The following is a 26,979-nucleotide window of genomic DNA, read 5'->3' as shown; positions in this document are numbered from 1 at the left end:
TAAATCCTGAAAAGTATAAATGGAAATATAATTGTGTTTTGGTAAAAGGCAGATTGCAAGAGTTTGGATTCAGATGTGAACCAATCAGTTTTCTCCATCCATGGTCCTTTGGCCATCATATTAGCAATTTGTATTATCATGCCCTCTACGGCAATAAGAAATGGTGACTATACATCCTTTGAGGGGGGAAGCAGGGGGATTCATGGTCTCTTTCTCATTTTCCCACAATACTAATTCTATACTCTCCCTATTATGACCCCTTCTGTCCTGGATTTCAAATCCTGTTGTTAATATTGCCATGTGCTGGAAATAGGAGCAAATGAATGACTAATTCATGAATTTGGATGGTCAGTTCCCATATGGTGAAAGGAGGTTGTAAAAATAGATTACTTAGAGTATAGTATATGGGGCCAAGGAAATAGGAACAGAACAGTTTGCATTTGAGATCTGTTAGAAGAAATCTTGTTTAGAAGACTTCAGGAAATGTGAAATACTAAATTTCAGTGGTATTGAAACTATCTGGGATCAGATAGAACTCTCTTGGGGTTTTATACCTACATCTGTAATACTTTCTCAAATTATTTAATAAATAAATGGCAGAGATATCCACGTCTCCATTTGCTACCTTTTTTCCATTTGGAAAGTAAAGATATTAACAGCTGCCTCTGACCTGGGTAGAAGGAGTTCCAAATCAATATCATTTGTTTCATGTTTCAATTCCTAATCTTCGCGTAAGACGGAAGTCTCTATTAGGTTAGCCACAGCTCAAACAGGCTGATTAAACCATTCAAATGCTAGTCCTTTGCACTGCTGCATCCATGAGTCCTTCTACAGCAATCTCTCTCTCCTTGATGCTCATAATGTGGACATGCTGTGCACAAGAACAACCAGGGCATTATCCTCCTACTACTGGATTTCAGAAGTGCAAACAAGCCTTGAACCGTCCTACATTGGAAGTTCTTCCTGGAGGTGGCTGGGATAATCTGAGGAACTTGGATATGGGTAGAGTGATGAACCGAAATTACAGTTTGTGCAAAACTACAGAAGATGGGGCTTACATCATCCCCAATGAAATCTTCACCATTGCTCTTAAACAAAGCTCACTGGAGATGAACTCAGAGATCATTGAGTCTTGGATGGATTACCAATGTACCACTGCTGTTTCCATCAATGCAGAGCTGTCTTCTTCTTATATCAATGGCAGGTTCTCCAGTGACTTCCGCAGGATGAAAACTCACCAAGTGAGAGAGAAGTCTGTGGCTACGAAAGTTCAGATCAGGAATTTGATGTACTCTGTAAAAATGGATCCTACAGCAAAGTTAGATGAAGGCTTCCAGCAGCAGCTTGTCACCATTGCTAGCCACCTTGAGAGAAACAAGACTCAAATGGCTAACTACTTAGCAGAAATCTTAGTGTTGAACTATGGCACTCATGTTCTCACTGGAGTAGATATTGGAGCCAGCCTTGTTCAGGAGGACCATATCAAATCTACCTTTGTGAAAGAAGGTCGGTCCATGAGAAATGCTATCACCGCTGCGGCTGGCATCTCTTTCCAAAATGTCATCAACTTTGATGTGAGTGTTTCAGCAGGCACAGAAGACTATTTCACCAAGCAGTACCAGGGCAACCGTACTAGTTCGAGAGTGGAGAGCTTTGGGGGACTGCCTTTTTATCCTGGGATTACCCTGAAAACCTGGCAACAAAGCATCATCAATCAGCTGGTGGCTCTTGACCGTTCAGGCTTGCCTTTGCCATTCTTCATCACCCCAAACAATCTGCCAGGACTGCCCAGCCCCACTCTGAAGAAATTGTCCAAGGCTGTGGAATCTGCCATTGACCGCTATTATATGTTCAACACTTACCCTGGCTGCATAAATCCAGCTTCACCCAACTTCAACTTCTATGCCAATGTGGATGATGGCACCTGTGAAGGGACAGCAACTAATTTTACCTTTGGAGGAGTCTATCAAGAGTGTGCTCAGTTAGAAGGCCCTGATGCTGACATACTCTGCCAGGCCCTTGAGCAGAAGAACCCCCTCACTGGAGCCTTCTCCTGTCCTGTGGGTTATACCTCCATCCAACTGAGGTCCCAACAACGTGAGGAAGGATTCAGCCACTTGGATTGCCACCAAGATTGTGTTGTTTGGAAGCTATTCTGCAAGTGGCTTTGCAAAGACATTTTTACACTCTCCAAAGTGCAGTTTAGCTCCTACTGGTGTGCAGCAAGAGGCCCGGTCCCTGAAAACTCAGCGTTTCTCTTTGGAGGACTCTTCAGTGCCAAGAGTACCAATCCTGTCACTAAGGCTCAGTCCTGTCCCTCCAGGTACTACCCACTGAAGCTTTTTGACCAGCTCAAAGTTTGTGTGAGTACTGATGAAAGGGGAAAGCGGCACTCTGTGCCCTTTGGTGGGTTCTTTAGTTGCCAGATTGGAAACCCACTGACAGGATTGCATAATGGAACAGAAAATGACCCATACCTCAAGAGGTGTCCAGCAGGATTTAGCCAGCACATGGCTCTGATTAGTGATGGGTGTCAAGTGGAATATTGTGTTCAAGCCGGGCGCTTCACAGATAAGACTTTACCTCAAGCCCAGCTGCCACCCTTCACTCGCAAGCCAGCCATCAGCTTCATTGCTGCTGACATCATCCTCGTTACAAGTAGCAGTGGGGATCAGACCTGGATCAAGGATCCGCAGACTCAGCTATGGAAGTTGGCCAACCCTGATGATGTGCTCCACTACCTGAAGAGAGGTGGGGATGCTGGTGGGAGTCTGTCAAATGGAGAAGCAGCTTGGGTCACCATTGGAGCCACCACCGGCTTGGCCGTTTTAATTGGTCTAATTGTCCATGTATGTAAGAGGTACAAGAAAAGGGAGTTCAGCAAGATAGCTGGAGAGGAGACATGTCTGATGTCAAATAATCCTGTCTATGGCCTCCTAGTTGAAACGGAGGATATACTCCAGTCAGAGCTGGAAAAACAATCAGTTTAGTGGAGGAGAATACTATTAATTGGTAACCTAGTGACTTTTACGTACATGTATTGGATTTCAGCTCCCAAAATTCTAGTACGGCTATTGGTCCATAGCTTTGAGATGGCTGTATCTTAACAAGCTTTGCTACAAGCTTTTCCTCATCTTATTACAGGTAATTTATAATCCCAAGCACAGCTACAGGGTTCCTTTTTCTGCTATGTCTTTCACCATACTCAGTAGGTAGATGCAAAATCAGGGATGAAAAGTCTCCCCTTGTGCTTTCCGTGGGCCAGACCATTGGTCCATCTGGACTGCTGCTGCTTACATCAAGTGGCAGCAGCTCTGGCATTTCACAGAGGAACAGTTGCATGCAGGTGGGCTCAAGGGCAGACGGCACCCAAATTAATTCCACGCGTGTCCTTCTGTTGCATGCGGTCAGCCTGCAAGTTGCAGGTTAAGATGATGGGTGGATTAGGGGGATTACCATGGGCATACAGAAGAAAGTTGTTATCTGGATGAATTATGTTAAAAAGGCTAGGGAGAGATCGTAACATCACCACTGGCAATGCAGTGGTTAGGTAAAGATTATGCATTTGTTTGAGGCTATTTTAACAGCCTTTCAGAGGATGTGCAAAATCCCAGGCTGGCAACATGGTGAGCGGCACTATAGCTAAGGCTTGTAAATAACCATTTATATCATATTTTCAGTCTGTGCTTTTGTGCCTTATACTGACACACCATGCCCAAATCAGTGGTAGTATGAATAAATCAGAAATGATCCTCCTATAAAACAGGAATGTTGTGTGGGGTGACCTTTTTTCTCATTACAGCTCCTTGAATAGCCCAGAAGCTGCAATGGCATCCAAGGCAGAGCACACTTCTCCAGGAGGTCAGCACAATCAGAAATGTGAAGGTGCAAGCGCTGCCTGATAGACATATGCATATCCTACCTCCCAAAATCTTTGTTGGTCTATCCCCCATGGGGTAACCCTCTCCAACCTGGATGCCCTCTGGTTATGCAGAGTTCAACTCCCAGAATGTTTCACTTTGCATGGTCATTGCTGAGAATTCTGAGAGTTGAAGTCCATTATGTGGAGGGCCCCCCAGTTAGGAAAGGCTGTTGCAGAACATGTCCGATGGGACACGAATGTGGGTACTTGAGCAGTTTGTCTTTTCAGCCTCCAGGTTGACAAGAACTATCATACCACTATAGCAGATTGCAACTGCATGGAAAATCCTCCCATTTTAAATCAAGAGGATTATCCCTTCTCTATTCAAAAAGAACATAGGGAAACTTCTTTTCAGCCTGTATTTACAGCCCTTAATAGTTAGTTATGTGAGACATTTTGAAAACACAGCAACGAAAAGCATTAGTAAGATGCAACAGCCAAACCAAACTGTTACCTAGTCTTACTGTCAGCTTTAGTGACAATCTACACCCTTATTTTGCATTTAGGGTTATTAATCAGGTGGAGAAAGAGCTGTATGGCGATTTGTAGGAAGCTATCTAGAATCCAAGGGCCATTCATAGTTGATTGATGAGTGTCCAAGTTGCATTCAGCTCCTGATGACTTTGTCAACCTACTTCTTTCTTTTGGTAGTAATGCTGAAAAGGTTTGTCACTGCCTTTTTCCATGGTGCTTTTTCTACCCTCCAGGCTAGCATTTACCCCTGGGATTTCCTAGTGATCTCCCATCCAAATACTTCTCAAGCCAGATCTTTTGTTTTTAAGCTCATACAAGGTCAACAAGACCTGATCTTTACCACTGATGGTAAAGACGTTTACCGTAGAGAATAGTCTTCTTTCCTCTTGCATCCCACCACTGACTAAAATCCCCTAGTTGTAACCCATTTTTTTTCCATGCTTAGCAATTCCTACACTTTGGAAAAATTACTGCTAATACTCTTTTCCTTCTTTTATGGATTTATTTAGCTCTGGCAACATGTGAAGATTGGAAAAGTTGACTGTCATGCTCACTTGTAGTTTAGAAGTAACTGGATAGTGCAACTTGGCTAAAACTTTCTGCAGCATCCCCTAATTGTAAACTTAAAATGGATAATATGAGGAGCCAACAGGACATATGTTCTAGGTTTTTGCAAGAAATGCTGTAGAAGTAAGTCAGGTAATAATGAGTGCCAAGTCCTGATTTCTCTTTTCATGAGGACAATAAAGTTTACCTAGAACACAGGGCATGGCTGGCATTTTTTGGTGGATGGGGACAATGTTTTGAAATGTTATCAGATACAAACATACATGGATGGATGGATGGATGGAAGGATGGAAGGAAATGGGGGAGGACAAAGGAAGGAATTCAAAGCAACTTCACATTTTAGATCTTGCTCAGTGATATAAAGTACTGAAATGAAGGGCAGTAGGGAGGGCTTCTATCTTTCAACAAGACAGGATTCCTTCTTTTCCTCCTTTCCCCCCTTGAGCCGACCCCACATATAAAGCACAAGACCGGTGCATTAGCATCATTTATTCCCTTGAGAATAGGAACTCTGTGCTCAGTTCTTCTTTACAAGAATGCATATCCTCGTGGGAAGGGTGATGGAAAAAAGGAATTTTCCACAATGTCTCAATGATTCAGCCCCCCCACCCCTGGGAGGAAAGTCCAGCTTTTGGACATGGGCTTTTGTGGTGCCCTTGCTGGGCTTCTACACAATAGGTTATTTTTTACCAGCACTTGAGATACTCTCATTCTTGTTTTGTTTTTTTTAAATCACAGTGCCTGCCCTCCTTTTTCCTCCTGTTTTACAAATCAGCCCATCATTTGCCTGAAAATCACAGCAGGCCACTTAGAAAATCACATGTATTTGGTTTATTTGATCCAGCGAAGGAAATTGCATGAATAAGAATGCATTAAAATATAGCCCAAATTGCAAAAATATATATACTGTGCTCTTTTTAAAAACATACCAAGCAAATTTAACAGGAATACACTTGAGTAAACAGCATTTTGCATAAAGGAAATTTAGGAAGTAGTCAAAGAGCCACATCAACCTTTTGAAAGTTTTTTCTACTGTATTTCGTTGTCCTGTTTATTGCTTATTGTTCTGAACAGAAAGGAATCCATTTTAAAGGACACAGAAGATGCAGAAACGTAGCACTCAGTTATATAAAAAGAACTGAAACATGCACAGGTAGAAATTCAGTGAGAAAACATTTTGACAGCTAAAATGATAGCCAGTGCTTCTGCATAAGAATGTCTTTGGATTCAGAAAATAAACGCCACAACCTGAATAATATTTAGCCTATTTATCCTCCCATTCTAGGATTCATGTTATCACATTATATGCGTGGAATAATTTGGTAATTGAGACGACAGAATAAAAAGACTGGGAATTTAGTCTCTAGATGGGTCATGGAGTAGTATCAGAGAGGAACAAACAGCTGTGGAGTTGAACTCTTGACTTCAAAAGCCCAAAGCAGCCCCATCCTCTTTTCCTGAATTTTCATAAATACTCAGCATTAATTTCCAGTATTTTTCTTGGCAACCAGAGAAGAGCTCCCAACTAACAGCAATAATTAAAGCTAATGTAGAAAAACAGCAACTGTGTGGCTGCCTGGCATATTTTGTGCTTGTCAAGGAAACAAATAGAACAGAATATAATTCCAAGTTGTACAAAATAAATTAACAGGAAGGAAAAAAGCAAAAAGAAACCAACAAAATTCAACCCAGTCTCTTTTTCATCAAGTACCTGGGTTGGATTTTGTTTGTATTTGACCCAGTTCTGGCCAATCTTTGATTCTGTAATCACTGCCCAAGAGGCAAACATTCTGCAAATCCAGATTTCTCCAGCATTGCAACTTCAGCTTGGGTGGGGGAAGAGGTACATCCGCTTAACTTCTGCTAGTTGTGCAGTCTAACATCACAGAAACTCTCAGGAAAGCCTTAGACCGTCCTTGACAATGAACTTCTCTATAAATTTGTTTGTTTGTTTATTTCCAAGTTCGTTTATAACTCAATTCTTTGTTTTTTTCCCCTTCACATCATTTTTTGACACTGTAATGTGAAATTTTGATTCTTCTCAAAACGATTAAGGATTATCTTCTCCTACAAAGCACTTAGGACGACTCCATTGCTAACTGTAGTGAATAACTGCTGTTGGTTCCTGCTGATCTGACATTCCAACATTTACTTCTATTGTCATTGAAAAAACGCCCCCTCTCCACCCCCGGTTCTCCCAGGAAGGTAAACTGTACACATTCACTTTGGAAACAGAAAGAAATAAACAAAAGACAGAGGCACGGACTGAGAAAAGACAAACACAAAACATTATTCAAACTGGCAGTGGAATTTTCTTTTTATTGTTACACCCCAAGGGTGCCATCCTCAAGCAAGGCAACAAACTAAGAGACGGGTGCAAAACGCACCGTTCACAAACAGCAAACAATATACAATGTGGCTCCCACACCCTGCCCTCCCGCTCCCTATACCACTATCAGCACCCACGCAATCTGACCCAAAAAGTAGAAACCAAAAACTATCATTCCTGATAAGAGTCTTGTATCAGGTTGCTTATTCACTATGATGCAATTAAAACAAAACAAAACAATTGGAGAATTAAAAGAAGAAACCAGTCAGCCAAAACCATACAAAGGAAAAAAGCAAATTGACTCCCTTCCATTGGGAAATGCTGATGACAGGAAAATGATCTTCCCAACCCTCTCCCTCATCTTGGAGATTAAGTTGCATATGAGGGAATGCCATGGTTAGAGAGGAAACTTGGTGCAAGGGGGAGGTATGAAAAAACCTTGAAAAGGAAATTTGTTGTTCTTGTCCACTAAGACAAGATGTCACTGCAAATCCAACTGGGAAATGCACTACAGGTAGTCCTCAATTTATGACTGTTCATTTTATGATTATCTGAAGTTACAATGGCCTTGGAATGGGTGCTTTACAACCTGTAAAACACTTCCGAGCATCGCAAAACATCACACCACCACCCTGCGGTGATATAATCGCATTTCGGGCACTTGGCAACTGGCTTACATTTACAACCAGTTGCAATGTCCTCCAGTCACGTGATTGCATTTTGCAACTTTGCCATTTTCCAGCAAAAAATGCTCCACTTATGACTGTGGAGATTTGCTTAACGACCCATGATTCACTTAAGGACTGCCTTAAAAACGGTCATAAAATCAGGTCTGGTCATGTGGTGACTCAACTTATGATTGCAACAACTTATGATGAAAATTCTGGTCCCAATTTTGGTCATCAGTCAACTACCTATATTCATTTATTTACCACAAAAGGTATTTCTGTGTATGACAGAAGCCAGGACACTTCAACTATTGGTATCTGCTAGCCCTTCTTACTATTACTATTGTGAAGATTTAAGAACTTAATGTTAGGAGAGACATAAGAGTTGGGAAAAGAGCAAGCAGGATATTGTTTTAACTTCTGTATCATGGTGCCCAAAAAAGAGAAGACTGAAACATACTTCCACTTTTCCAACGAAAGCAAGCATATGAGCATGTTTCGTTCTTCTTGTGAAAAAATACCAGTGAAAATGAGAACTTCAGGAGTGCCTAAATACTTACACATTGCACTCTTATCCTTGCATGACCTTTATGCTCTTCCTCTTACACACTTCCACCATTACCCACTTGGATAAGCATATGGTCAACTCCAAAAAGATGTTCATTTCTTTTACGCTCTCACCTGAGCCTATTTCACTGAGATTTCAAAGAAGGTTGAGAGCTTTATAGTGCCTCAGGATTAATTAAAATGAAAGAGGTGAGGAGTGAGGGATATACGGATCAAATATGTAGGTGTACATATACATCTACTGGTAACAGTATTCATATCCTGCATGCCCCAATCGCCAGATTCCAGATGATTTTAACCCCGGCATAGCCCTTCCAAAACGGTCGGCGGTCTTACCTTAATACCATGGCAATCAAGAGCAGTGGCAGTTCTTATCTTCAGGTCTAACTTTTAAGTACCGTTGTGTTACACATTCTACCCTCAAAGTCTCTTTCTCATTCGTTACAAATACATACATACACCCACACACAATATATGTGACAAATCCTCCAAACATGAGGTAAATAAATTCAAATCAGTATCCAGGGGACTCCCCCATACAGATAGTTCAAAGAACCCACTGTGATCTGTGGGGACAGAGACAGGAAGCGTCTTTCCTTCACCACCCCCTGAACTCTGTTGATTCTAACTCCCAACAGAAACAGATTAGATGTAGAACACCCTCCTCAATGATGCAATTCACGAACAAAACTGGGACACACAGCTCAGCATTGATCTGGGAGGTCAGTTGATGCAGTCTGACCCAGAGGGCTAGTCAGTATTGCAAGAGAAGCCCAGCTTGATCCAGCATACCCAGATACAAAAGCAAAAACAGGGCTTGGCTTTGGAGACAGGCACTACCCAAGAGATTTACGGCCCCTATTTCATGTTCAGTCCAAATACTAGCTTCAATTAATTCATTCTGCTCTCATCCACTCTGAAGCAGGCCACAGAGATTTGGCATGCATTGACCCATTTTGGAATGCATTCAAGAGAATGAATTTCCAGTCTACTTCACTACGGAGCAATAAGCAGGCCTCCTGCTCAGCTATCTTGGATGGGAACTACAGATGCAGCCTCTCAACAAAGGAAGCTGGCAGGGAGTGAAGTACCAGACCAGCAAACAGCGTGTATCTAACTCCCATTGAGCCCATGACATGAAAGCAGCAGGGACATGACAACATGGAACCAGGCACCTAGCTGGGCAAGTAAGAAATAAGGAAACAACTGAGAGCGGACAAGGGCTGGTTTCAATCCTCTGCACCTCTGAAACAAAGCCATCTTCTAGACTTGCAAGTGATTCTGCCATTCCCAGCTGCCTGCCCTCCACAGCCATCCCTTGCTGTTCATGGACACAAGATGCTCCTGCATCCCAGAGGGGGACAAAACCCCGTTTTTGAGATACAAACCTAAAGCAGCTGTGGGCACTAAGGTTAATATAACCTCAGGCCTCATCAGGACACTCCTCCTCATGCTCAAGAGGAACAAGAAAAACCTTCCCAGGTTTGTTTGCTTTTTATTAGTCAGGTGCTGTGGGCCTCATATGAGAACAGGCTGGGAGTTCCTCATTTAAGCAAGCCCACTGCTGCATAGCCACAGCTGAGCCTTTTAAGAGGCCTGTGGTAGGAGGATGAGAGGACAGAGCAGGCACAATGGAAGAGAGAGGAGTGTGATCCATGCAAACGCTGCTATACTTGTCGCTCCGCCCCTAGGACAAAGTCCTTCCCCTTTCCTCCCACGGTTTCAGTCCTTCTCCTGCATCATACTCTCCTCTGTAATGCCCTGAGCTGCCAGCTCAGCAAGTACATTATCTAGGTAGTTGGGATCAGGGTAGCCGTGGCCTGTGAGATTAGACCCGAACTCCGTCTTGTGGTGAATCTCATTCCAGATCACTGTATCAGATTCTCCAGTGGTGCTTGAAGTGCCAATGGCAAAGATCAGCCTTCGATCCCAGGCCACCAACAGCAGTTTCAGCACCTGCAGGAGGAAATGGATGAGTGTTAGAAGAGCTGGGTGTCCAAACCAGAAGGGGCCTAGATCACAAGCAAAATCACTTGCAATTTTTTTTCTACTGATGTTCTTGCAAACATCTGGATTCTGGTGCATAGAAATCCACCCAATACATATGGATAAATTCCACAAGCTCATCTGTAAAGCTGAAAGAACATTACAAGTGCTAATAGAAGCTATCTCTGAGGACTTTCCTGCTTCAAACTTTCTTCCAAAGTGTTTTACACAGACAGGTTTCCTTCTCTTCCAATAGGGGAATACAGGTAGTCCTTGCTTAATGACCACAATTGGGACCATCACTAAACCATTCATTTAGTGACGGTTTGGACTTACAACGGCATTGGAAAAAACAACTTACGACCGGTTCTCACGCTTACGACCTGCATCCCTGCGGTCACATGACCATGGTTTGGGTGCTTGGAACCAGTTCGCATTTATGAACATCGCAGCATCCCATGGTCATGTGATTGCCATTTTCGACCTTCCTGGCCAGCTTCTGGCAAGCAAAATCAATGGGGAACCGTGTGATTCACTTAACCACATGGTTTGCTCAATGCCCGCGGTGATTCGCTTAACAGCTGCCACAAAAAAGCTTGTAAAATTGCATGGGATTCGCTTAATGACCACTTCGCTTAGCAAAATTCCGGTCCCAATTGTGGTCGTTAAGTGAGGACTACCTGTACTCTTGTTAATGTCAAGCACATTGAACAGAGCTTTCAGTAGGGAAGACATTGGATTAAGATCAGGAGTCCATGAAAATTACTGACTGGCTTTGGACTACTTTCTCTTATTTTAGAGATAAAATTGGGAAGAGGAAGGAGATGGAGGAGAGAAAGAATCCCACATGACTCCTTGAGCATTTGGAGGGAAGGAATATAACTGAAACTACAAGCAAACAAACTATCCAAGGCAGATCGGATCTCCTCTTCTCCACTGGCAATATATAATTATTCTCAGTTGCAGGGGCAGGGGGAAGTGAGTGTGCACAAAGGGTCCAACTATAATTTCCATCACCCTCAGCTACTCTGTTGGCTAGAAACAACTAGAATACAATCCTTCTTACTTTCTCGGCCCCTATTTCCTTCATAGTAGCCAAAGCAACATAAGCAAATGTTGTGTAAGTTGCTCAGAAGAAACTCTCTGATGTCAGTCAATGGCACCCTCGCCCTACATCAGAATACACTGTTTTTGATTACTAGATCTGTTCTACAGACACACTGTTGTATTTGCTATAATATCAAGATGTCTCCTACCCTTCTGCCTCTTTCACTGTCTGGGAGGTAGCAGTGTCGAGGGAAACCCCGGGCAGTGAAACTCTTCCCAGGATTCGGATGCTCTGGTCCCTAGAGAGAATAGGAAATATTATTACTTCTAGGGGAAAGAAAGTACACATCCCACTGAGATAACCATCATACAAATCAACTAAAATCTCTTTTTAGTTGTCTGTAAAGAAAATTCAGTCTCGGCAGATGGCAGTACCTGGTTGGAATTGCGGGACTACCGATGCCATTTTTGCAGCTCTCCAGCTTATAGAGAAACATCGAGAGAAGACCCAATCGTTGCACATGGCATTCGTAGACCTGGAAAAGGCTTTTGACCGTGTTCCACACCAACTAATGTGGTATAACCTTCGTGATCACAGGGTGCCTGAACTACTCATCAACTGGGTCAAAACGCTATATAAGAACACTAGTAGCCGTGTGTAATGCTCAGCTGGCCTGACAGTTTTCTGGTGATGGTCGGAGTACATCAAGGCTCTGTGCTGTCGCTGCTCCTATTTATATGAGTTAAGGACACCATCACACGAGACCTGCAGTGAAATGCATCTTGGACCATACTCTACGCTGGTGATGTCATGCTTGCTTCTACTACTAGGAATGAACTGCAGTGGCACGTACAGGCATGGAATGACTGCCTCAGCCATTTTGGACTCCACCTGAACATAAAGAAAACTGAGTACCTAGAGACTGTAACCACCCACGGGACACTCCAAATAAATGAGAAAACTTAAAGGAGGATATCTTTTGGTACCTTGGCTCCCATCTCCAATGTGATGGTGGCATTGATGGTGATGTACGAGCGAGGGTGAATGCAGCCTGGTTGTGCTGGCGAGAACTCTCCAGTGTGCTTTGTGACAAACAAATACCAACCCGTCTCAAATCTAAGACCTAAAAGACGATCGTTCACCCTGTGGCACTGTATGGAACCGAGTGTTGGGCAGCAACAAAGGGTATAGAGAGCCGCCTCCATGTTATGGAAATGCGTATGGTCTGTTGGATATTGGCCATCTCCCTGCTCGATCACGTCACAAATGATGCCATCTGACAACAACTAGGTGTGTCATTAATTACAGAGAAGATGAGAGAAAGCCGGCTTCATCGGTATGGACATGTCCTTAGAGCAGAACCTTCCACTGTTGTCCTAACAACCAGGAAACACACTGAGACAATGACTTGGTCTCTAATATTTATTGCTAGTACATAACAGGAATCCTAACAAACTGAAGAAGCGTGGGAAAACCCAGACATATAACCCCCAAGGGTTAAGGCGGTCCCGATCTGTGTCTCTTTGAATGGCTGAACAATTCATCAGTGCTACGCATGCGCTTGACAGTCTGGATGGGAGCCCCCTGCTCGCCATCCTTACTCATGACAACTGTCGCCAAAATAGTTTACCATCTTACAATTGATGGCCAGCGACAACGTGGGTGACCAAAACAGAGATGGCAAGACACCATCAATAAAGACATGCAAATCGAGGGCCCATGCCCTGAGGATGCGGACGATCAGGCAAAGTGGCATTTCAGGATCCGAAAAGCAGACCCTGCGATAGCAGGAAAATGCTAGGAAGAAGGAGGCGGCGGCGGCGGCAGTACCTGGTTGAGAATGTAGGGGCTGAGAGCTAAGTTGGGTTGGGGCTATTTGCTACTTGAACTGGAGACTTCTAAGCAATACTAAGGGTTTGGGCTAGACTGGGAAGCCAAAAATCATCTTGGAAGAAGCTGGTGGCTAAAGGCTTCTGTACTGTTGCCCAAAAAAACGCATGGATATGACCATGAGGTCACCAGGAGTAGAACTTGATTTAAAGAAGGCTTCACTTTTTAAAGAAGGTTCACAGGAGGAGGAAAAAAACCAGCTAAAATCTAAGTACAGCATTGCCCATTATGCTCTCAGTTGCAACTGCAGTCCTCTTAAGACCCCTGTCTAGGAATCTCACCTGTACCCCTGGTGGAATGTTGTAGATAATTCGGATGGTTTTACAGTCAAGGTGTCCTGGCAGTGAATGGGGGATGAGGTGGTATTCCATTTTTCCAGGAGGCTGGGTGCCAGTCTTCACCCCATAGATGGTTTTGCAGGTTGGACACTGCAAGCTACCATCCTAAAAGTGAAGAACATTAAGCAATAACACCAGATAATATTTTCAGAATAGCACAGAATAAAAAAAAACATCAAGATGAAATTAAGCAGTTATACTACTAGGACTGCAAAATAACCTAAGTGATAAAGGGGTAATAGAGAGATGTGATCTCTCTCCAGAACATTTCATAACTTCATACATCCTCAGATGAAAGAAGATTGAAGCCAAGCTCTCTCCTCTCTCCACTTGCATATTCAGCTCCTCTGGCATCTTATTCAAACTACATATATAAGTTCTTCTCACTGTGTTTTCAGTTTTAAGCATGAAGACAAATTATCTTTAAAAATGTAATGTGAGAATATTCTTACCCCAATAACCAATGCTAGAATTGAATTTTGAAAAGGAGAGAAGGGAAAAGTTCTTGCTGTAATAGTTAAGCCTACAATTTTATCACAAGTTCACCAGCGTTTTGAACTCGGCTGACAAGAGAAAGCCTCTTTCTTAGCCCAGAGAACAGAAATGAAGCTGCTGAACTACTGATAATACTATTTAAATGGAGACCAGAGATGGTGTCTTTCTACCCATGGGCCTCAAATGGGAGCTGGTGCATTCTGCAGTTTCAATTAAATTCTGAGTATTTGCCCTTGATTTGAGTAAAATTATTGACTCGACTCACTACAGTAGATCTTAGCAGCAAACAAGCAAAATTTGATTTATTTCTTTTTCTGGTTTGTTCCTCTTAAAATAAACCTGAGTCTGTGGTTTGCAGGATACATTAAACCACAGACAGAGCAAGGCAAGCTTAGTGTGACATGAGATCTGATCCTATGTACGCTTGCTAGAGAACCGCAGCCGGGTTGAAAACACATCTGTAAAGGTAGGGTTTGTTTTTTTTTAGTTTTCTTAGTTAAGAATTGATTTTTCTGTTCAAAATCACATTCCTCTGCAAGCAAATGTAACTATATGAAAAATCAAGGAAGTTTTGGCATTGTAGTTTAGTGGGTGCGATGCCGAGAAAGCCAGCAGAAGCTGGATAACAAGGCATAAAAAGGTCAGGCAGCGTAAAAGGGGTCGTCTTATAATACTTGTAATAGTGAAGGGATGTAGAGCAAGGGTGAACGCAAGACGAAGGCACCAGCCTCAAGGTCTGGATTTAGGCGATCACCTTACTGTTGATGTAGAGTCGAGGTCTTAAGAAAATCTAGGCAAATGCATTAATTATTCATGTCTGACAATGTATCTCTTTCTATACAATCCTTTGCAAATCTGTATTCGGTGCTCTTGGTCTGGTTGGCTAGGAGCCCGGGGGTCACTGTTTTAGAGTATTTTAATAAAGAAACTTTGCTTCAGGTCTCCATTGCTTTGGTTCTTCTTTCAATGGATCACTTTTTTCCATGACAGAACACAGTAAAAACTGAGGCTTTTTCATCAAATGGCTATAAGTTAAGACAGGCAGCCTACAACTTCTAAGAAAGGTCCTGCCTAAACACTGCCACATTACCAGAGGATAATGAGGATCTTGTTTTCTTAAACAGTGCATTGATAATGAGATTTTTAGACTGGTGTGCCATCACAGAAGTATAACTCACTAAGAGGGGACATCAAAATACTATTTCTTATATTGTGATCATTAGAAATCATCCATGGGGCTTCTAAGCACAGGGTATTACTGCCACTTGTGATCTCAGGCAATTCAGGGAACCAAGTCTTCTTACACCCCTGATATTTTCTGATTAAAATACAGTAAGAATCAATCAACAGCAGAGTTAAATATGAGCAGCGCAAAGACCTTTCCTATATCATGTGCAACTTTTACTAGAGGAAGCCAAATACATTATGATGCCCCTTTCCCCTACAGCTTATGAGTATAACAAATTGGATCTGCAGAAGCTCCAACTTGTCCCCTGTAAATGCTTCCGAATTAAATGCAGAACAAAGCAACACGGATGGCAGGAAGTCACGGTACCCCGAGAGGCCTTTATTTTTAAATGTGAAGACTGCTAGCTATCCAGCCTCCAATAAGGTTCATGATTTACCCAGTCTTTGCCCAAAGAACAGCAGGGCATCACAGCTCTGCCTTCCTCTCCCAGTAACACACCTTATTTCCATTGTTATACATGGCCACAAGGCAGTGGAGGTGATACATGTGGCCACACGTGGACAGTTTGCCCACCAATTCTGGCTTGACGACTGGCTGAGGCCCTTTGTAGCCTGAGGGGGCAGAGAGGCGTTCCATGCAGATAGTACAGTCCTAAAGAGAAGTGGGAAACTGTGTCAGGTGAGAAAGCAACAGAATCCTTGGTTAAGTTACAATGGCATGAGTTGTTGTCGTCTTACTTGTCTCTTTGGAAATAGATGTACATCTGAATGAAGCTCATCTGCCACTGCCATCCCCAATGTTAAAACCAGAGGAAGCTGACACATGGACATGAGGCTACTGAGTGGACCATCTAATTCAATATTACCTGCCCTGATTTGCAGAGTTTCTACCCTTCTCTGACTCATCAAAATTCCTCAAGCCACGCTGGCCTTCCCTGCATCTTCACTGTAAACCAAGGGTAAACCACTTTTTGTGTGTTTTGTGAACCACACTTTATGGCTTAGTGTTATGTGTGAACACAGTTAATGGCTGGGTTCACATCACAAACTAAACAAGGACCAAATTAATTGCATTTAAGCATAGTGCAATATATGAATTAAGCCACTTCTGTATTCTGGACAATACCCACCAAAGAGATAAGCTATACAGCAATAGGTAGTTAATGAACATACCACTACAGTTAGACAAATTTAATTTCTGCACTGAAATCTGCACACTAAGCATATCAGTCTGCATCAAAAAATATTCCACTGCACTTGCCTACGCAGACACGGATGCCCTATATAGAGAGAACCAGGCTTACCTCATCTGGAGGATGGCGCACCTTCTGTAGATATTTTTTCAAGACTTCCTCTGTAGTTTTACCTGGACATCAAAATGAGAGAAGCAAACTGAATGTCTCTTTCCTGACAGCACCAAGAGAACGGAAGACAGGGCAGGAAATGGAAAGCAGGAAGGAAGGGAGCAAAGCTTCCTAATGCTTTGTTACAAGTTTTGAGAGAACCACAAAAGAGAGAGTGAGCGAGCGCAACTGCACAACTGCAAATGCTACTCCCCTGCTTTGTGGAGCCTGGCTTTCTCCCCAAGCCACTGGTTTTACGTACTGGCTCAATTCAGATGTCACTAAGCCAGTTAGTTTGTGAAATATAACTGCAGTCTGCCTGGACATTCAAACTATCAACTAGCATTTCTGAGTGACAAACCAGAATCAGAAACTATGGCTTGAAGTGTGTTGCACACCACCTTACTCTAATTATGATAGCATGCAATGTCCTAATCAAAGGATGTTAGCTGAAGCTGCGTCCCTCTGTAAGCCCGCATGATACACACAGGCAGGCTAAGTAGAGAGAAAATAAAGGCAGTGATAAAACTTTTGCTAGGGCCTTCCTAAACATGCTTCCCAGTATTCTAACCTACCTACAGCATTGCTTTTACTAAGAACCACCAGGGTGGCAGGACTCTGAAAGAACATGCTTGTTTTAATCTTAAATAGAATAATAATCGTATCTATACCTCTAAAAAATTAAGAAACAGCAACAAGAATGGCATTTACATCATCGTAACAACCCGCTCAGACTCCAAAGTGAGTCAAAAATTACACCCCTCCCACAGTAGGGAAGAGCCAGTTTGTCTCTCCTTGTGATACTGCAATATTCCTGGACCTGCCTCCAGACGAAGGATGGCTGCAAACAAGCCCGACTCCTTTACGTGACGGCCCTGGGACTTGTAGCCTCCCTATTGCTTTCAGAAGTGTAACTCTATAAAGGAATATATAAAACCCAGAAGCTTTGTGTGCAACTGAATTCTGTACTGAGGAGATAGCAAAGAAAGCTTACAGAAGAATCTTTGCCCAGTGCCCTGAGGAAAAAATGTCTTTGACTTCAATACATAAACAAACAAACAAAGACCTCAACAGGTTAATCTGACAAAAAAAAAATTAAATGCTATCCTTTTTTAAGAACAGGAAATACATCATCTTGGGGCAGAGCACAGTCAATGGAATCTGGTAGAATGGGGACAGGTGATGTTTTCATGGTTATGCTTCTGCTCACTCTTTGACATTTTTCTGGCTATGAGGGGCATCTCATGGGTGGGGTCATTAATTTCTCATTTTTCCCATTCTTCTCCAGCTTCTGGGAAGAATTTTAACCTAACCAAGTTTATGGCCGGAGTGAACAATTTAAGGTCTCAAGAGTTGTCTCAAACCTCTCTCTGTGGCCTTCAAAGCACTCTCCAGCCACAATAGCTAAAAACTGATCTGCCATTTGAGGTAAAAAAAAAAACCTCATGGAGTGAAGCAGAAGCCAAAAATAGGCTTAGCAGTTAAAAACCAAAGAAAAACCCCAACATCTGGGAAAAGAACCAGAAAAATGTGGCTCCAACTACATGTGCCACATCTCTCCACCTACTTTATATCATTCTACCCACTTCCCCATCCCAAGCTCTTGTTCTCCTACAAAGTATTACATGGCCACTGGCCACTGAAATGTTGCCCACCCATAGCTTTACAATATTAAAATACAGCACTAATACACAACATTACCCCTTTAAAAGGTGGGAAACTGTACTACTGGCTTCAATATTTTGCTATCAAATGGTGGTGGTGTGATCAAAGATGAAACCTGAGGTTGCATGATATCCAGAGATTACCCACCTCTGTTTACCCTATCCCTGATGTATGCAATTCCCTAGATACTTGATGAGGAAACCTACTTTGTATGTGCTCCCTTGAGAAATCCATAAAGGTGAAAAGAAAGCAAAGTAGAGGATGACCAGCAGCAAGGTGACTTGACTTGACTTGATTACAGCAGTGATGGGTGCACTGTTGGAAGATCTGAAGGGCCAGGCTGGGGACAGATCCTCCTGGAAAAGGTCTAGCTATGTGGATGCTCATGGTTGGTAACGATGGCACTTGTTCAATTGATAACAGACTACAGTGCATAATTTAAGCTTTAGCTCTTTATCATGAAAGGAGCACAAGAGCACAGTGAGCGTATCTGACCTTGTGGCATTTTAACAAGGCTGGCAGTGAACTCATGCCCTCACTCGAATGACTGTCTATGTTTCTATGTTCTTTACAGATGCACAAGAGACAACATTGAAACTAGTTAGGCTTCTAACATCTCTTTTCTTCCACAGTCACCTGGAAGTAAGGCTTACTATTTGTCAAGCAGATATGATGCACTCTGGAGAAAGGACAATTTAAAAAGGAAAAGCCACATACCAGAGAGAGTGTGCAATACATCATGCTCACTATAGCTGGCTGGGAAAGCATGAGGCAGTGGCGGATATGTGCAAGTCATCTGCTGGGAACGTGTGTTAGATAATGCAGCAGATGGGAATTATCCAGTAGAATGTTTTGGAAGGACACTGGTTGGATATCTGCCACTGTCCAACCATCAACAGATACAGCCACGCATGTGGATGGGATAGCAAAATGGAAGTGGGGAGGGGGCAGTGCAGGAGAACAAAACGCTGTCTGGGTGATAGTTACAAGAAACCAGGAGAGAAGAGGAGGAGGAAAGGTCCGTAGACTGAGGCCTGCAAAGACAGGAATATACTGTCACCCTCCAGAAGTAGCCAGCCAATAAGAATAGAGAATCAGAACATATGATATCCCTCTGCCAAAAGTTGTAAGCAGCTAGGGACTGACTCTGGCAGAAAATGAATGAGCTGACGGAAGATGCAGACCCAGCAAGTTGAACCTGTTTTGTTTTGTTTTTTAGGTACAGCTGGCGCCTCAAACTATGTTTCAGATTCTAACTTCAGTCAGCACAAAATCTGGTTTGGTATGGTGTCTGAATAAGTTACAAGGCACATTCTTTCTGGTTATAGGTTTGCATATTTTGGATACCCGCCCCTTCCAGTTATACAGTTCTAATGATGTAGGCAATGGGAAGCAGAGGACCGCTCATTCTTACCTTTCTTGGTCTGCTTCTTGGTTGTCTTACGGCAAGTATTGGAGATGCCAGGGATGGATTTAATGTCACTCTTGCTGACCGGAGGGGGGTGCAGAACCAGCTTTGGAGGCCGAGTCAGGCAGACAGGTAGCCCTGCAGCACTCATGAGGATTCCTGTGATTCCTGACAGGAGGGAGAGGGCAGAGGCATGTGGAAACCGATTCTGTTTGCCTTATTTCTTTCTTACACTTATAGGCTGGAATCTTGTTTCGTCTGAGATTTTTACCCATTTATGTAGGGTTAGCAGGGTGGCTCTTTGCCACTTCCAATTTTTATAATGCTTTAAAGGAAAAAGGAAGTCAGAAATCTATACAAGCCTTTTGCAATGTCAGGTCCTCTTGATAGGTTTGACTAAAATGCCATGCTGGCTTCAGGGTTTGGGAATCCAACTCATTTGGAAAGCATTAATGCTAAGGTTTTTTTTTTAATTCAAACTTCAAAAACATGCATTACTGTTACTATTACCAACATTTATTAACATACACGACAATAAGATGGTTGAGCTTAAAAGCTTAGAGTTAAAATGAGCACTTTTCCTCTTTTAAAGCCCCACTCCCTCGCCATGGCAGTGTACGCTAGTTTTCCCTAAACCTCTACCCTTCAGATGTGTTGCGCTGGATGTCTCTATCCCCAGGCAACATGGGCACTGCACGTTCCATCTGGTAGAACATCACCATCATCTTCCTTTATCCGTTCCTCAACACAACTTGTATCTTCATTCATGGGCCTGCTCAGCATATCTCTTCCACTTCTTGAAAAAATAGAAAGAACTGGCTCTCCCACCATTCTTCCATCACTGTATCTTGGTAAAACCCTGCTGAAGTCAAGGTTTCAAAATGCCTTCACACCCAAGGATCCCTTATTTAGGTCGATCAAAAGCTATTAATGGTACCGCTGGTCCCACAGGATTTTTGGTCCCCTTACCTGCTAGTGCAGGGTTGACTGGGCTTGAGCCATTGAGGTTTTTTACAGGAACTGTAGGGACTCTAGGAGGATAAAAATACAGGTTATTAGAGATGGTTAGATTCTGCATCTCTATAAAATCAGGAGTCTTTGAGAATTAAGCATACATGGAAGGAGGCTATGAACAGGCATCAAAACAAACCTTGGAATCTCTGAAGGATGGAGCTGGAGACACGATGGGAACAAAGAGGAATCCATTGTACCTTCTATACATACTAAATGGAGGGGGGAGAGAAGTTTCTGTCTATTCTTTGGTCCCTGTACTGGTTTATTTAACACCCTAAAAGGTACCAGGCCTTGTGTTCCCACCAATCTAGCTGGCAGGCTACAACTCTTTGGTTGTTAGCAGCCTGAGGCACAAACACTCTCCCCGGTTGAGCCAGGAGACCCGGTCTGAGAGAGGCAAGCAAGCAAGTGGATCTTTGAAAGAAGGGTGTATTAACAGAGACACGAGGACTGGGTTGGTCAATAGGCAAGCCAGTGGTTGTGATAGGTATGTGACTCCTTAAAGGCATGTGTGCACAGGGACTGAAAAGGTGGTTAGATTTACAGTGACTGAATTCGTCTAGCCATGATCATCTGCTTGCCTGAATGATGGGAACACCTTTTAGGGGCTGACAGGCCATGAGAACAACAGGAAACAATCTTTTGTGAAGACGTTTTCAGGAGACTTCCTCCTGCCATGTTTAATCTCAGTGCTGAATTTCGCTAAGGGTTATACCTTCTGCCCCAAGTTAGGATGGTATTATCTTACTAAAACATCCAGTCCTACCCAGAAATTTATACCAGTTTGCCCATGAAGAACTTTTTCATACACTCACTCACCCTGATGTGAATCTCCAACCACCCAAATTCTGCCCATGCACTAACAGTCAGACTGGCATATGGACCGAATCTGTGCACAATGGAATCTGCTGTCATCAGACACTGTAATGGCCACCAAATCTGATGGCTTTAAAGGGGAACTAGATAGATGCATGAAAAACTGAACTCTCAACTACTATTAATTGTGATGGCTGTCTACTACAGATAGTCCCCGGGTTAAGAAGGCCCTGGGTTAAGGACGACCCATAGTTAAGAACAGAGACTACTGTAGCAGAATTTGAGTTAAATACACAATGGTTCGAGTTAATTACACAATACTACATATACAGTCTTATACAGTAATACTGCTCCATCTTACATACAAATTCGACTTAAGGACAAACCTTGGGAACAGAACTCATTCTTACACTGGGGGCTACCTGTACAATCTGAACCACAGACAGCGTACTTCAAAAGCTTCCAGAGAGGAATAGTGAAAGGAAAACTTGCTCTCCTGTCCATTTTTGTGAGTTTCCTGAATCAATATTGTTGGCCACTGTTGGACCTAGGATGCTTGAGCTGATCCCAAGGCTTTTACCTATGCTTAAATATATTTTGGCAGAATGTGAGAAGTGGCTGATAACCATGTCGACATGTACAAATGGATACTTAAGGAAGTATGCCTAGAATGGTTTTCAAAAAATGTTCTGTGTTTCTTTTGGAGAAAGACAAAAACAAGATTTCTTATCCACTCAAGGTAGGAAAAGTAACCTATAGCACAAAATGGGACCACGGTATGAAAAATAGTATCATAGACCCACAGTGTGTTCAGAAAAGCTTTCCTCATTTTTGTGTCCTCTAGATAAATTGATTACAAAGTTCCACAATTTGCAGTCAGCTTGGGAAAGGCTGTTTTTAGAACATGTCCACATGCCACCTTTGGGGACCCTGTTTGTTCACCACAAAACATCAACTTTCCAGCTTTACTCTCATGGAACACCTTCACTTTAACTAGAAGCCATATGCACCACACAATCTGGGCTCAGTCTGCCAGCTATACAAGACCAGCAGAAACCAAACCAGCCCACAGAAGCCTGCATGATCTGGGCTGTTCCAAGCCTTCTCTGACACAACCTTGACATTAGCTTTGGAACACAAGAAAGTATCACATCCCAGCCACAAGCTCCTGCTTTCAAAAGTGAACAATCTTGAATTTACTCCTGAGACAGAAGCACAGCAATTATCAAGGCTTCTGGAATAGGGATAGAGGGGGACATATGAGACAGCAAGGGCTGAGATATAGACAAAGTGGGGCACCTTTTTAACTGGACAATAGTTGCTGTAGTTACAGATCAAGGGGCTAGCTGGAGACAGAGAATCCTCTAATCTGAAGAGAGAGGCATGTCCCGCCCTCCCCATTGGCCTGCCTTCTCCTCATTCAGCTCTTTAGAAACCTTGGTTGTGTCTCCCAGTTATTCACAGAGCCTTTTGTTCTGGGGAAGCATCGCCTTGGCCCCTTCCTCCCTTGCTCCCTTCCATGGGAAAGTCTTTGAGAAGGGTCATGGGCAGAGGGGGGAACAACCAGCAACAGACGGCCGATGGCAAATCATACAAAAGGGAAGGAACACGCTAATTAGACGTCCAAGAAATAGTGTTTTGGTCAAGGGAGGCCTGGCGGGAGGGGGATGCTAATGGGGTATCTTCCAGATTGGGCAGCAGCCTGAAAAACTTTGTATAGGCCTTTTAATAGGAACCCACCTCAATGCTGAAGGGTAAAGAAGAAGAATGTTCCATTTCCTCATTAACATTCAAAAGGGGCTTTAAGGCTTCCCCATTTTATGGTTCAAAGGGTCTGTGGGATTTGCTGAACAGAGGAATGGGGACGGAGTGGTGCTGATGAGGGAGTATCACCCAGTGTCAGTCCCAGCTTTTCCTTAGGAATTTTCTATCCTGCTGATATTTGGGCTGGGATATATTTACGAACAGCCTACTTCTGTTTCACCATCAGGCACTTGTCGCTTCTTCAAAGCTCCCCAGTTATATCCTACCTTTTTGATAATCCCCTGCCTTACAACACTACAGTGCAAAGTTTCCTCAGTCAGAAAATATCAGAAGTCTGTTTCTTTCTTTCTATTCCCAAAGCACCTAAGACATCATTCTTCAAAATTCTGCAGCTTAGTCTTCAAGCAGAACATCTCCAAGGGCTCCTCCTCGTAAGGCTTCACAAAACTGAACCACATCTTGTAATCTATGCAGTATGTTTCCTATGTTCAAATATTTAACTTGACTCACAATTTGTCTGCATTATCTTCCTCAACTAGGTATCTTCCAAATCTATTGTATTTCATGTTACATGCATACCTCCACAGTTACCCTATCTATTACATCTAGAGAGCATCAAATCGGGGAAGGCTCATCTGCAATATTCCAGGAAAGAGATGACCTTCTCCCTTCTCACGGTCTAAATATGGACAATGGTAAAACAGTATTGGGCATATGTTACATGCCTACATATGAGGAGGAGGAGGAGGGACACCAAGAAGTCGAATTAGGAGCAGTAGACAAGTACTTGAAAGCCAGTTTGGTATAGTGGTTAAGGCACCAGGCTAGAAATGGGAGACTGAGTTCTAGTCCTGCCTTAAGCATGAAGCTAACTGGGTGTCCTTTGCTAGTCATTCTCCCTCAGCCCTAGGAAGGAGGCAATGGCAAGTCACTTGCAAGAATCTTGCCAAGAAAACTGCAGGGACTAGTCCAGGCAGTTGCCAGGAGTCAACACTGACTTGAAGGCATAAGCAACAACTAAAACGAGGCTTACCCTGAGGCAATTAGCACACGAGACTGTGCGATGGCCAGGCGCTGCAGATTGGTTCGGTTCAGTGTATTAAGGCTGGCCCGTGTCACTTTGCCATTGGCATTAGGAGGACTGGCAGGGGAGTTGCTTGTGGTGAGGGCAGGTGTGCTAACTGCCTGCCTTCGGCTCACTTGAGAAGCGAGGTTCTTCAAAGAGCTGCGCATGGTAGCTGTTCCATCTTGCGGCTTGTGAACTGATGCTGGCATGGGGATTCTGGTGCTCCCAGAAAGGGAGACAGCTTTACGTGGTGGTTGAGGCTGCTGGCTAGCTGTAGCTCCAGTTCCTCCATTGCTCCCAGCTGCCACTGTTGCCTTGATACTCATGACAAGAAGACATTGTGGACAAGTGCAAGCAGGAGCAGGAGACACATTGGCTGCACCAGGGCTTGCTGGCCATGACTGAGATTTGGGCAAGGTGCCTGTGACCAGTGGGTAGACCATGTCAAGACGGCGGCGGACACGGCGCTTGCGCTGGGTCTGGCGATTGATCTGCCCCATCGTGCTGAAGTCAATTATGTAGCAGAAGCCAATGGAAGTGAGATCGATCCAGGTATGCTGCTTCTCGTAGGCATGCTGGATGGTAATGCCCACCTCCATGTCGTAGGGGGTCCAGGTGCCGTTGTCATTCTCCCACTCCCATACCACACCCTTGCCTGGTGCCGAGGAGGGGTCATAATAGCTACGCCGCACTGGGCGAATGGTGCCTGCAAAGGGAGCAATGGGAAAGTAATGCCAAAAAAAGACAACAAGGAAGATAACTGTTCTAGAACATTAACGCAAGTACTAGCAAATCGTGATTGAAAAAAGCATGTTGGAGTTTTAGCCAGGTAAGAGAAAAAACGTAGCACAGTAACTAACAGCATGCACTTGAAAGCTGCTGGCTGAAATTTCACAGACAACATTTATCCACTAAAGAGGCAGCTAAACTAGATTTGACATATAAGCTCAATATTCTGTGTCTCACATGACAGCCTGAATGCTATTATTTCTAAAGTTTACAAGTTCATCTTAGATGTGGAGCTATGCTGAAGATCCATGCATAAACAGAGAAGGGAGCAACAGAATTACATGGAAAGATGAGTTTGGAGGACAAATAGCAGCCAAACTCATCTTTCCAGGAAATTCTGTTGCTCCCTTCTCTGTTTATGCATGGATCTTCAGCATAGCTCCACATCTAAGATGAACTTGTAAACTTGGAAATAATAGTTCACTGACTCAATTTCCTTTCCATCCACTCTTTGGAGATGCAAAGGGGACTGCAGGATACTCTTTTTCTCCTCCCTTCCTTTGACCTCCGTGTCACGGCTGAACATAAGGTCACATAACTAGGATTGAAAGTTTGATATTTTGTTGTTCCCATTGTGTTGAAAATGCAGTTTGTATACAAGTTACTTACAAGTTAGTTAAGGTAAAGGTAAAGGTTTCCCTTGACATTAAGTCCAGTCGTGTCCGACTCTAGGGGGCGGTGCTCATCTCTGTTTCAAAGCCGAAGAGCCAGCGTTTGTCTGTAGACACTTCCGTGGTCATGTGGCCGGCATGACCACACGGAATGCCGTTACCTGCCCGCCGAAGCGGTACCTATTAATCTACTCACATTTGCATGTTTTTGAACTGCTAGGTTGGCAGGAGCTGGGACTAGCAACGGGAGCTCACCCCGTCACTCAGATTCGAACCGCCGACTTTCCGATCGGCAAGCTCAGCAGTTTAACCCACAGCACCAGTTAGTTAGTTAGTTAAATAATAAGTTACCACTTATTATTTGGACCCTTCCCATGGATCATGTGTTGTTAAGTAAGAGTGCGGTGTGGAAGGAAAGGAAAATTTGGCTGAAGAGGCCTCTCTCCCCAGAATCCTTCCCACAGGAATGATGGAATGTTCTTTCTGGGGTCATGGAATCCAGATAATATGCACATTGTCTGCACACGTTTACTTCCCCATATATGTGGCACTAACTTGTCTCCCCGAGTGGTAATAGCCCCCTCTCTTCTCCCCTTGTCTTCTCTCCACACTATATTTTTAGGATAAACTAAATGGATGGTTTTCATCTCCCTGTCACTTATTATTTGCTGTTTTGCTGGCCATTGCCCATATGACCCTCTGCTCCTCAATCCTTGCACCCTCTCTACTTGCCCTCGATGACTGCATTCTTGCTAAAGAACACTCTGGATCCTTTGGAAGCTAAAAAAGGATGATACATGTTCAGTTCTTGGTGTTTCAGTCTCTTCAAATGAATAAGCTGACACCATTCAAGATCTTAGGAACTGTTGAAATAACAATAGGGCACTGGAGGGGAAGAAAAAAAAATAAACATTTGCAGAAAAACAAGGAAATCTATCTCTGGTACCATAAATGAACCTCTTGCTAAACACGGTTTATTCCTCCTGGATAAAAAAATCACCCAGAGTGTCAAGTAAATAACCATTACTGGA

At 43.3% G+C, this 26,979-nt stretch overlaps 2 protein-coding genes across 2 annotated transcripts in view; one reads left to right on the top strand and one right to left on the bottom strand.

The window, feature by feature from the left end:
- The first annotated feature begins 805 nt into the window (after positions 1-805).
- MPEG1 (macrophage expressed 1) lies at positions 806-3,242 on the top strand. The gene has a single exon (XM_063292750.1). It carries the CDS (start codon positions 819-821, stop codon positions 2,988-2,990), a length of 2,172 nt encoding a protein of 723 aa, XP_063148820.1. The 5' UTR covers positions 806-818; the 3' UTR covers positions 2,991-3,242.
- Positions 3,243-5,779: 2,537 nt separating this feature from the next.
- The window catches only part of DTX4 (deltex E3 ubiquitin ligase 4), a 40,024-nt gene continuing 18,824 nt past the window's right edge, over positions 5,780-26,979 (bottom strand). Inside the window, exons 2-9 of the mRNA XM_063289118.1 lie at positions 24,516-25,254; positions 20,858-20,919; positions 19,895-20,056; positions 16,777-16,838; positions 15,972-16,124; positions 13,733-13,894; positions 11,770-11,859; positions 5,780-10,483 (exon numbers count right to left, since the gene is read on the bottom strand). Coding sequence (XP_063145188.1) covers positions 10,250-10,483; positions 11,770-11,859; positions 13,733-13,894; positions 15,972-16,124; positions 16,777-16,838; positions 19,895-20,056; positions 20,858-20,919; positions 24,516-25,254 — 1,664 coding nt within the window. The 3' untranslated portion in view covers positions 5,780-10,249. The remainder of the gene's footprint in view (positions 10,484-11,769; positions 11,860-13,732; positions 13,895-15,971; positions 16,125-16,776; positions 16,839-19,894; positions 20,057-20,857; positions 20,920-24,515; positions 25,255-26,979) is intronic.

Source organism: Candoia aspera, chromosome 1, assembly GCF_035149785.1.
Source record: "Candoia aspera isolate rCanAsp1 chromosome 1, rCanAsp1.hap2, whole genome shotgun sequence".
Taxonomy (NCBI): Eukaryota; Metazoa; Chordata; class Lepidosauria; order Squamata; family Boidae; genus Candoia; species Candoia aspera.
The sequence above is the reverse complement of the archived record's forward strand: the minus strand, read 5'-3'. Positions and strand labels throughout refer to the sequence as shown.